Source organism: Microtus ochrogaster, unplaced genomic scaffold, assembly GCF_000317375.1.
Source record: "Microtus ochrogaster isolate Prairie Vole_2 unplaced genomic scaffold, MicOch1.0 UNK124, whole genome shotgun sequence".
In the NCBI taxonomy this organism is placed as follows: domain Eukaryota; kingdom Metazoa; phylum Chordata; class Mammalia; order Rodentia; family Cricetidae; genus Microtus; species Microtus ochrogaster.
In genome coordinates, this window is record NW_004949222.1 from 565831 (window position 1) to 578110 (window position 12280).

General features: G+C 39.9%; 1 protein-coding gene across 1 annotated transcript in view; it reads left to right on the forward strand.

Moving 5' to 3' along the window:
- The first annotated feature begins 673 nt into the window (after positions 1 to 673).
- The window catches only part of LOC101983333 (adhesion G protein-coupled receptor E4), a 43796-nt gene continuing 32189 nt past the window's right edge, over positions 674 to 12280 (forward strand). The window contains exons 1-4 of the mRNA XM_013355394.1: positions 674 to 704; positions 4189 to 4239; positions 4966 to 5088; positions 11270 to 11422. Coding sequence (XP_013210848.1) covers positions 674 to 704; positions 4189 to 4239; positions 4966 to 5088; positions 11270 to 11422 — 358 coding nt within the window. The remainder of the gene's footprint in view (positions 705 to 4188; positions 4240 to 4965; positions 5089 to 11269; positions 11423 to 12280) is intronic.

Sequence of the window (12280 nt, forward strand, 5' to 3'; positions counted from 1 at the left end):
TCACATGCTCCATCAGTCCCAGTCCAGCTGGCCTTGGTGATCTCCCATTAGATCAGCCCTACCTTCTCAGTGGGTGGGTGCACCCCTCGCGGTCCTGACTTCCTTGCTCATGTTCTCCCTCCTTCTGCTCCTCATTTGGACCTTGGGAGCTCAGTCCAGTGCTCCAATGTGGGTCTCTGTCTCTATCTCTAGCTTCATCCATCACCAGATGAAGGGTCTATGATGATTTGCAAGATATTCATCAGTGTGGCTATAGGATAGGGCCAGTTCAGGCTCCCTCTCCTCAGCTGCCCACCCCACCCCCACTCCCAAGTTTCCAATTTTTGCCTGGCAATCTTGTCTCCTTCCAATATCCAGGAGGATAACTATATGTTTTTCTTTGGGTTCACCTTTTTATTTAGCTTCTCTAGGATCACGAATTATAGGCTCAATGCCCTTTATTTATGGCTAGAAACCAAATATGAGTGAGTACATCCCATGTTCATCTTTTTGGGTCTGGGTTATCTCATTCAGGATAGTGTATTCTATTTCCATCCATTTGCAGTGCATTGACATTTTTATCTTCTAAGTTTTTCTGATCACCAAGAGATTACTGTTTATAGATTCATTCTAGGAACTCTTACCCAGCCCTGTTGAACAGATGCTCAGGTCTTTGATGGTGGCAACTGGAGATATGGGAATCAGCTACCAGCTGCATGCCACAGGTAAGTAGAAAAGGATTCTCTCATCTCCTTGTGGCTTTGCTTACTTGTATCATTTCTAACTTACCCTTAATTGTCAATTTCTCCCTCAACAGTGTTATGTGTGTGTGCTATTTAATCTCTGTTCTGCAGTGTTCAGTTTGAGATTGCTCATGCATTGCCTATAAGTACCCGAGAAAATGAAACCACAGCGAACACACTTAAACTTTCAGAAAAGCTGACATTTTAAATAGAAAAGTAAACTGTCAGATAAGTTCACAGATTTAAATGAAAATATAAACCCATAAAACTTTCATCATCATCATAAATATTCAGTGTCCAAAACTGTGTAAAATGTTTTTGGACCTGACATAAAAATGAGATAAAAATGATTAATTGTGCATCACAATATAACAAATAGTTTTGTATTTTGTTTGTATCTCCCTTGTCTATTCAGTTTGGCCCTCTTCCTTCTCTGTAATTGTCCCACTTTTGATTTTTCTGTCTTATAGGAAGGGTCATAACAGACAGGAAGGTGAGTATGAATATTAAAATCATCATTAAACGCCCTATGATGATGGAGGCACGCTTCACCTGAAGATGAATATGTATATCCTATTTGCCACGCAGTACAAATTACCAATCAAAAATGCCTTACATTCATGTCCTCAGGTCAATGTAATATAGAAAATTCTTCAATTCAGCTTCTCTTTCTCTATTTGATAACCGTGATCATGCATCATATCATTCACTGGGTTTTGCTCAATCAGCTAACTCTCAATCTTGGCATGGCTTTTTGACAATTAAACTACCCATCAATTAATCTGCCCTCTATTTATTTTCATACTTAGGTGATTGGCTTGTAGTTTCAATGGACTGTTGTCTTGACTTGAACCTCTCATCAAAGGCGCCAAGAGTAGTTGTGGGTTCTCTTGTTTACCCAAGGCTTAGCTCCTTCTCTGTGAGGTTGGCTGCAATGGTATTCTTCTTAGAATAGCTGGAGACATTTTAGAAGCTGTCCTTATCCAGAATTTAGTCTGCTGCAATTAGATGCAAGTATAGATTAGATGGCCACAGAGCCTTACTTATGTTCCTCAGAAAGGGAAGTGAATCAGGGGAATTCCACCAGAGTCATTTGGGTCCTGCAGGGCTGGTTTTTTGTTTCCCAGAGCACTCTACTTCCTCTTATCTGGCCAGCTTGCTTATCTCATCCTCAGCTGCAATACTTATCTTTATATTTATCTTCTTCAAGTTTACAACATCACATTCTTAACCATCACTTTCCTTCTAACTCTAACATTTGCTTTCATGAACAGTACAAATATCTGTTCAAAAACATTTCAGAAAAATCAGATATATACAAAATATGGCTATTCAGTTCCAATATGCTACTGTCCTTTGATTTTCAGGATCCAACTTGATAGGATTTTGGGAGGGATGAGAAATGGGGTTTGAGAGAGACAGAGAAAGAGCAGCCTTTAGGCAAAGGGTTTGTTAGGGATCCAGATAAGTGGAAATGTGAAATAGGGTTTCACCTACTTTACAGCATACAGGATTAATAAATGTAAGGTATCCAAGGTGAGAGTGGGGGAAGAAAGTGTTGTGCCCAGGGGAATAGATCCAGGAGCAGGACACTTCAGTTAGACTTAGAGGCTTAGTGTTTGCTTGTGTGGGTGAAGGAAAGGTCCTGAGTACACTCCTGTATAAGGGGCATATGGAATAGCTTGGGCTTATTTAGTGCACAATGGAATGTTTCTGGCTTTAGTCATTCTCTACTTGGGGGTCTGTTATCTGGAAATATCTGGTCCCCGGAAGGAGGAGACTTAGCTCTTATGACATCTGTGAAATGGTGTGTGAGGCTTTTTGTATCAGTTAGAAGGTATGAGGTCCAACACACATAGTCTTTGCTTTTCTATTTTTCATTCATCTTCCTGAGAACAGCAACATCACTGCAAGTTACATGTCTCCTGTGGACACTCTCCCCATCCACCATATGCATCACATGAGCACAAAGAACATGCTCCATGTGAGTGAAGATATACCACATTTCTGAAACAAACTAGAAGAGAGACTCAGTACATACAAAATGTAGAGCATTTTAAATTATCCGTATACCACTCTGTTTTCCTAATCACACATGGTAGAGTGCTAACATCTCAATTCTCTTGGATGATGTAAAATATAGCATTAAAATCGACTTCACCTTCTTGTGTAACTCTGTCCTCTTTTCATGACACACATCTGGAACATTTGAATCAGAGCCCATGTGGATGCTCATAGAATACTTCCACAACATTAGATCACTAACATTCCTTATAGAGATAGGTTTGATGGGCTCATTTGTTACCTGTTTTCCAAGATGCAAATGAACAGTAGTGGATGCTGCACTGGGAAAGAAACTCTTTGGCAGCACACCTGTCCCTCAGTTGGCTATGTGCCTGTAAGACCTCACACATGCTCCTGGAAGGAGCTTCAGTTAAACTAACTGGATCACCAGGGTAGACTTAGGTAGTCATTTCTTTGGATTTTTATTAGATTCTGGTCCTAGTTTGCTTTCTGATTCTGTCATAAAAATAAACAACCTGGGGAAGAGAGGATTTATGTTAGCTTACAATTGTAAGTCTTATAAAGAAGGCAAGAACACAAATAATGAAGTGATGAAGAAATCAAAGAGGAATGTTGCTTATTGCCTTGTTCCCATGGCTTGGTCAGCTGGCTTCCTTATACAACCCTGGACCACCTTCTGAGGGGTGACACTGCCCACAGTGTCCTGGACCCTTCCGCAGCAATTACTAATCAAGAAAATACCCAGGTTTTTGTCTACAGATGGAACAGTACTTCAATAAAGATTCCCTCTTCCAAGCTATGTCAGGTTTGCGTTGAGTCTACAAAAATCATACTTCTCTTTCTGAGGATAATAAAAATAGACTCAAACAGAAAAGTCACCAAACATATGAATTCTTTTTGCATTGTGCTTTTCTTCATATGGTGATTAGATTTAGATTCATACAAAATGTGGGTGTAGAGGCTTGTACTGGAAAGAGAGACCCCATAATCATAGGACAAAGATTGTGAGTATGATATCTGTGTGCAAGTCTTGAAGGAACATCCGAGTCACAGCTGCACAGGTCACAGGTGGGTTCACAGCTGCAACAGGATGTACTTTTCTCCTTCAGTATTTTCAACAATTCATTATGACTACTCTAGTGAGATGGTGTAGCTAAGTATAAGAGTCTTCTCTTTTTTTTTTTTTTTTTTTGATTTTCGAGACAGGGTTTCTCTGAAGTTTTTGGTGCCTGTCCTGGAACTAGCTCTTGTAGACCAGGCTGGCCTCGAACTCACAGAGATCCGCCTGCCTCTGCCTCCCGAGTGCTGGGATTAAAGGCGTGCGCCACCACCGCCCGGCAAGAGTCTTCTCTATAGGACTAGTAAAGCCCATAACACTCCCAAGCAGAGCCAGAGCCCCAAAGGAACCCAATCAGATTATTTCCTCTTCTTTCTTTTTCAGCTCTTGGTATCCTGCTGGTCTGGTCAGTCTTACAACTGCAGAATATTTCAGGTGAGTCTATTCATGGATAAAGCCTGGGGAAAAGATAAGAGGGTATGGAATCTTATTTCCTGGAAGTGAATGGGTCACTATTAAGTGTGAAGCATTTTATGATTTTGTTTTAAGCACCATTGCCATATTTCTAATATCTCCATCTTCACCATTTTGTTTCCACCACTTAGTTGAGCAATTACACATGTAATTGCATTTGATGTTCATGACATCACTATGATAAGATGCCATAATTGTGAAGAAGATGAAATCCACACTTGATAATTAGTTCTCTAGAGGAGGACCTGACTCAAAGTTACAGAACTGAAAGATGCTAGCCTACATTTTTTACCTAAACTTTTTCATTGCTGGCATTGTGAAACATGTTTTGAACTCAGGTCATCATACTTACACATAAATATTACTTGAAATCTGATTTAAATTAGCAACTGAGGCACCTCTACACCTCTTGAAGACAAGTATTTTGTAGACTCATTCCTGTCAGTCATCGATGTAAGGAGCTAATCCTAATGGGAAGGCATTATCAGCTTGTCCTCCGCTGGTCAATGAAGACATGGTGACTAAAGAAAGTTCTCCTTATTGAAATATGACAGTCTGGAAAATAGAAATTTATGTAAGAATATAGATACGGTAAGGCATTGTGAGCATTTATAAGTGGAACGGATACAAAAGAGATCTCCCTAAGGGCATGAGGCAATTCATAAATGTACTCTGTGTTCCCTGCAGCATCCTGCCCTCAATGCAATGAAAATGCCTACTGCTACAACAGCTCCCACTGTATTTGTAAAGATGGATTCTGGTCAGAACCTGATAACAGAAAGATAATTAAGCCCCATGTGAGATGTGAAGGTAAAGAAGCTTGTCTTTGTTTGCTTTCTGTTGTTGTGATGAACACTCTAGGTTACCTGGGAAGAAAGGGTTTCTTTCAGCCTACACTTTTAGGTAACATTCTGATACAGAGGCTAGTCAGGACAGCAGTTCAAGGCAAGAAACTGGACATAGATATTAAAGCAGAAACCATGGAGGAGTGCTGCTTACTGCATTGTTCTTCATGGTTTACTCAATATGGTGATTTGAATGAGTACCATCTCCATAGGCTCATATATCTACCTGCTTGGTTTCCCATTGGTGGAACAGTTTGAGAAGGATTAGGAGGTGTGGTTTGTTGAAGGAGGTGTGACACTAGGGGTGGGCTTTGGGGTTTTAAAGCTCATGATACTCACAGTTAGACCTCTCTGTGCCTCCTGCCTGTAGATAAATGAGCTGTAATCCCCTCGCTCCTATTCTGGCACCATGTGTGCTGATCTGCTGCCACGCTTCATGCCATGATAAGTCCCCAATCAACTGCTTTCTTTTTTAAGTTGATTTTGTCATAATTTCTCTTCACAGCAATAGAAAAATCTATGAAAGCATTTTTTTTCAATTGAGGTACCTCTTTCAAAAAAAAACCCTTTGTTGTTCCACATTGATAAAAACTTAAAGAACATAAAGTTTTAGTTAATAGTTATTGAAAATTCTTATACTCCTTGATCAAACATTGATATGCTATGTAGATTTCAGAGACATTTGGAAGAGTCATTGACAAAAGAAAGGTACTAAAAAAGTTTACTCACATTATAGTCTTTGGACACACAGGCCTCATGTGGCTCTTTGGATCAAGGAATCTTTGGTCTGTAGTCATCTTTATTAGTTTTATTTTTCTTATCTTAGCTCTATATACCAGATTATAGTCCATCACTGTAGAAAATAAAGGGGGAGAAATGTTAAACAGCTATTCACAATCACAGTTATGAACAGAGGCAGAATGAATGGGCACATGCCAGATATGAAGCAGCTATCTCCTTTTCTCTCAGTCTTGAGCCCAGATCAAGAAAGAGTTCTGTTCACATACAGGGTGGGAAGTCTTACCACCTCAATTAACTCAATATAAGGCATCCCTTGCAAGCATGCCCACAGGCCAACAGAGTCCACAATATTTCTCTCATTAGACGCCCTTCCCAGGCCGTTCTACTACCTTCTGTCATGTCGACAAAACTCATAGTCACAACTCTAGTTCTAAATGCATCAGTTTGACAGTTAAAACTGATCATTATACAGTCCCTCTCTTAAATAAAGATAACTCTGATCTGTCAGCAATGAAAATGGACATGAAGAAGGACTGGTCATGTTTTATGGGAAGAAATCACAATCCTGGGGAAACCTGCTGTGATTCCTAGGTTCTTATGTTCTGGAACAGTGAATTGGAGCAGCGACATATGGACAGTGTGAGCAAGAGAGTTAGTTTATAAAGAGAAAAGCCCATAGTGCTCCTAAAGGTATAAGTAGACTGGTAAACTTAGCAAAGACGGAAGTTCACACTTCTTTTTCTAAGCATCAGTTCTGGTTGTTTGTAGGTCATTTATACAACATATACTTTCTCAGTGAATTCCTTAAGCTTTTCTTGGCTACCACACTATTTTCTTAAGTATATTCCTGCTAGAAAGCGAATTCTTTGATATCTAATGTATTCTTTATATTGATGTCTCTCTCCCTTCCCATGTATCTCTTGGAAAGTACGGGTGTTATATCAGGAAGGAGTATTCTCTTTCAATCTCACCCTTACCAATTTCTAATAATGGGCTCACTTATTCTAATTTTATTCTTCTATTAAGTATATTTTGTTAATGGGATAAACACCACGACTAAAAGTAACTTATAGAAGAAATAGTTTGCTTTGGTTTATGGTTCCAGGAAAGGAGTCTACAATGGTGGGGATAGACATCAGGACTCTGCATAAACAGACAACATGACTGCTTCATTTTATGGTTAAGAGGGAAGTTTTATTGTAGATGTGAGAAAATAGCCAGACATCTAGAAGATGTGAGATCAGAAAGAGAATGTAGACTTAACGTGGCCAGGAGCCTCAATATGGCAAGGGCTATGTCCTGGAGAGGCGAGAATAACAGCAGAAGGAGGATCAAGGAAACATAGTGAGAGAATCCAGAGCAAAACAGAGAGAGAGGCAGGGCTGTAAGGAGAATGAGTAGCTGTTGGGGTAACCTACTGAGGGGACTTAGGATGGAGGTGAGAAGGATGTTGGCATGAACTTTGAAACGTGTAACAGGTTTTTGTGATACTTAGGGAGCCTAGAAGACAGCATGTGCTTTGATATGATAATAAGAAATACAAGTAGCCAGCTATATATATGTCCCTTTTGCAAGAGGTAAGATAAATGGCAACAAGTTCACAAATTCCCGGGGAAAATCAGCTTTTATCTAATTGCCAGATGTCCTCCTATAGTCTTGGTTGAAATCACTAGATTTCCTTTTGGAGTTTGGGAGATTGGAGTTTCCTTTGGACCTAACAGTATCTCAGAATATCCTGAAGATTCACATCTCACCCACAAATAGGAAAAAGAGCAAATGAACAAGAAGTAGGGCAAGGCTATAAACCTTCAGAGACCTTTCTCAGTGGCGTACTTCTTCCAGCAAAGCTCTACATTATACATTTAATATAACTTATAGGATCAGTATTCACAATAGGGGATAAATTGCTCAAAATCCTTAGCCTATGGGGAACAGTATTTTACTTAAACTGTTATATTTGTTACCTTGGCTACCATAGGTTCATAGCTATTTCATGTGAAAAAATGCATTTAGACCAACTTTAAATATCTCCCTAGTCTCTCACAGTCTTGACAGTATTCAAAACCAAAGTTAAAATTCTACTCTGAGACTCAAGTGTCTCTTGGCTGTGAGTTTTGTAAAAGGAAAACACAAATTATTTGCTTCATGCATATGATGGCAGAGAGCATACATTACCTTCCCAAAGGGGAGTAATGGGGCTTAATGAGGAAAGAGCACACCAAAGCAAATGAAACACAACAGGGTAAGCCTCAAATGCTGCAGCTCCATGCCTGGTATCTGGGTCATTAGTTACTAAGGACTCAGATGACTCTGCTCCTCCGGGTTTGTTGTCTGAACATAAATCTCTCTCCTTCTTGAGCTGTCTTCACTCCTTGTGCGAAGCCCTTCTTGGTAGATATCTCATAGCTCTGCTAACTCCAGCACCTTGAGACCTCCACCACAATACAGGTTTCACCTTTACAAATGCACACAGTAGGCTTCCAAAGCCTTCTCTCATAAATGCAAGTCCTGGCACACTTTGCCTGATCCCAAGAGATCCCTGAAACCATAGAAAAAGAGTGCAAAACACCCGCATTCTTGCACTCTTCTTGACTTCAAAGTTGCTACCTTCATGGCAACAATGCCAAGTTTGGCTGCCAGCTTAGGACAGACCCCTTCCTCCATGGATCACAGTGCCACTCAGTTGGTATGCTTTGTAAAAGCAGAAGCCCCTTGGGACTTCTTTTTCCCCCCATCTTTTCGGTAGCTGGTTGTAGTCTTGTCCTCAGGGCTCCTTTTCATTGTTCCAGTGCAGAGCATGAGCTCTAACCTTGATGCTTCTGAGCTTCAATATTCACAGTCTTTTCTCTGGTGTACATTGGGCGTCAATAATGCAGGAAGTGATGAGGACATTAGAGGCTTGAGGCACAGAAAACCTCAGCAGGAAATAAGTTGTCTATTAGTCTCTGGGTTAAAGGGGTTTTATTTTATTTTCTAGGGTTCTTATCTCTCTATAATACACACTTTAAGTTTTTTCTGCCCCGCTTTCTGGTTCTCCTTATAGAAGTGAGTGAGATAATAAGTAATAACCAAGTATGGATTCAGCATTGTGCTGCCTTGCAATGTCCTCTTGATAAGTAAATTAGTAAATTGTTTTTAAGTTCAACTCTGTGCCAATTATGAGAACAAGGGTAGAAAACTGTAGTAGGAGCTGCGGGCTGCGTTCCTGCTGCCCCAGCTCCTGGTCGCCTGGCTAGCTTATGGTCCGAAATAATTACATGGACACTGTATTCTTTTAAACACTGCTTGGCCCATTATATCTAGCCTCTTCTTGGCTAACTCTCGCACCTGGACTAGCCCATTTCTAATAATGTGTGTAGCACCTCAAGGTGCACTTACCAGGAAAGATTCTAGCCTACGTCCATCATGGGTCAGAGGTTCATCACGTCTGCCCGGGAGAGGGGAGCATGGCCTCTGAGCTCTCTTCTTCTTCCTCCCAGCATTCTGTTCTGTTTACTCCTCCCACCTATGTTTTAACCTATGAGGGCCAAGCAGTTTCTTTATTTTTTAACCAATGAGTTTCCTCCATCAGAAAACATCCAGATTCTTCACTGAAGCATAACACAAATGGCCTTTAACCCAGGTACTAATAGACAACTTATTTCTTCCTGAGGTCTCCTGTGCCTAAGGCCTCTAATGTCTTCATCACTCTCTGAATCATTGCATTTTGAGGTCCTTCAATAATAGCTAATAAAGCTCCACGTACAAAGTCAACCAGGTTTTCCTTCTTCCTCAAAAGGAAAGAATGGTCAGGTCAACCACAACGATAACTCCACTTCCTAGTTTCAGCTTCATTTACTGTTTATATTATGTATAGGGGTGTTTTTCAGCATGTATTTCTTTGTACCACATTCTTGTAGTGCCCATGGAAGTTGGAAGAGGGCAATAGATCCACTCCATTGGGACTATAGTTACAGATGTTTCTAAGATGCAATTTGGAGTCTGGGAATTGTACTTGAATCTTCTGCAAGAGTCTCCAGTGCTCTTAAACACTGATCCATGTCTTTAGCCCCACAACTTTTGTCATAGTTTTGTTGCTGTTATAAATGACACAACCAAAAGTAACACATGGAATAAAGTGTTTGTTATGGCTTATGGTTTCGGGGACAAAGTACATAATGGTGGAAAGCAATATTATGAGGCAGTCAGAGATCGTATATCACATCTCAAGTCCACACAAGAATCACAAGGATCTAGGAGGAAGTGTGACAAGGCTACAGACACCCAAAGGCAGACCCCACTGATATTCTTCCCCCAATAGTCTTCTTAAAGAATGATACCAACAAACATGATTATTCAAACATTTGAACCTGTAGGGATCATTTATTATTTAAAGCACTACCATTACCTTGTTGCTGAGTTGTATGTTTTAAGTCAATTTAACAAACTACTTGAATCAGGATTAAAGAAGCTAGTGAATTCTCCCTTTGGAGTTGTGATATTATATTAGAGAAATTGCTGTCACCATTACCTTGCCTTAGAATGAATTTCTCATATTATAATCTATTCCACTATTCATTGTTTATTCTTTCAGTAGTACCGCAACATCATTCTAAGCATTATATAGGATACTTCGATGTCTAGAAGGTTGCTGCTGCCCACCTCATAGTCCTTCTGGATATTATTATTTGGGAATGTTACTCTACAAAACACATGCATGTTTTTTGATATTTGTGATAATTATTCCTCACTGTCAACTTGACTGGATTTGGAATAATGCCTGTAGGCATGCCTGTGAAGACCCTTAGAGTGAGTCTTAAATGAGCAAGGACAATGTGCCATGAATGTGAATGATAGAACGCCATAGACTTAAATTACAGACTAAGTAGAAAAGCAACCAGGGAAAAACATCTTAGAACCATATTCGTTTCTCTCAACATCTTAGAACCATATTCGCTTCTCTCAACATCTTAGAACCATATTCGCTTCTCTCAACATCTTAGAACCATAATAGATTCTCTCAACATCTTAGAACCATACTCGTTTCTCTCAACATCTTAGAACCATATTCGTTTCTCTCTGCAGCCTGGGTACTTCTGCAATGTACATAATTGTGGCTGTGCCTTCTTGTGGTCAAGGACTGTTTCCCACACTTACTCACAAGTCAAAATAAGACATTCCTTCTTTAAATTGCTATTGTTATATGTTTGGAGACATAATAAAAACAGTTTCTGAAGGAGAATTGTGTTGTTCACAAATTAATTCAAGGAGAACTGTCACCTTTATCGTATTGATTTATTGTAACAAAGAACAAAGGATATTATTTGGTAAATTTACAAATGAAATCTAGCTGTAGAGACTTTACAGGCAAGAGAAACTGGTACATCCTATAAAAATAAAAGCAAATAACTTTCCTTCATTTACAGATATTGATGAGTGTCAGTTGGAGCCATCGGTGTGCATAGATGTATCATACTGTAAAAATAAAGTTGGTACTTACATATGCAGCTGTATAGTAAAATATCCTATCTTCAACTGGGTAGCTGGCATTACTGATATTGATAGTCCTGAGTGTTATGGTAAGTCTATACATATATCTTTTTCCATTATGCTAAAGAAGGTGGGTGGGTGGAGCTTGTGACAGCTATGCCTCCATTGGCTGGAATACTAGAGTTATTTTTGCACCTTCATCCATCATTCCTTTGCTTTATATGATCTTTTGCAATGCAATGCCAACTAATCCAGGTGATTGAATAACCATTTCCAAATTGAAACATTCCAAATTCTTCTCCAGTACAGGTCTCTTTCCTAGTTCTAAAACCGGACATCTCTGATTTTCTTCAGAACTCCACCGCTTCTTTATCTTGCACTAATACCAACTGCACTTCACATGCCACTCTGTATGTAGTAAACCCCTTGAGTTCACACTAATGCTCCCAAACCTTCCTTCATGTGCAACGCCTTAACGGCCAATCAGCTTCTGAAGATTCACAATGTATTTTACTGCTCAGCTTACATGGAATATCATGCTCTAAATGATGCTGTGTGAAGAGGTAGTGCTTCCACTTACAAATTGGTTTTAGTGGACAATTTAAAAAGTGTTTTATTAAATTTTTTCATACAATAAATTTTTATGTTTGCCCTCCCCCAACTTCTCTCATGTCCTCCTCTCTTTCCTACCTTCCTAACTGCAGGTCCCCTCCCCCATTTGTCTTTCCAAAAACAGCAATAAAGCAGAACAAAAAAACAAGTCTAAAACTTCTGTCATGCCAGGCAGTGGTGGCACACACCTTTAATCCCATCACAGGGAAGCAGAGGCAGGCAGATCTCTGTGAGTTCGAGGCCAGCCTGGGCTACAAGAGCTAGTTCCAGGACAGACTCTAAAGCTACAGAGAAACCCTGCCTTAAAGAGAGAGAGAGAGAGAGAGAGAGAGAGA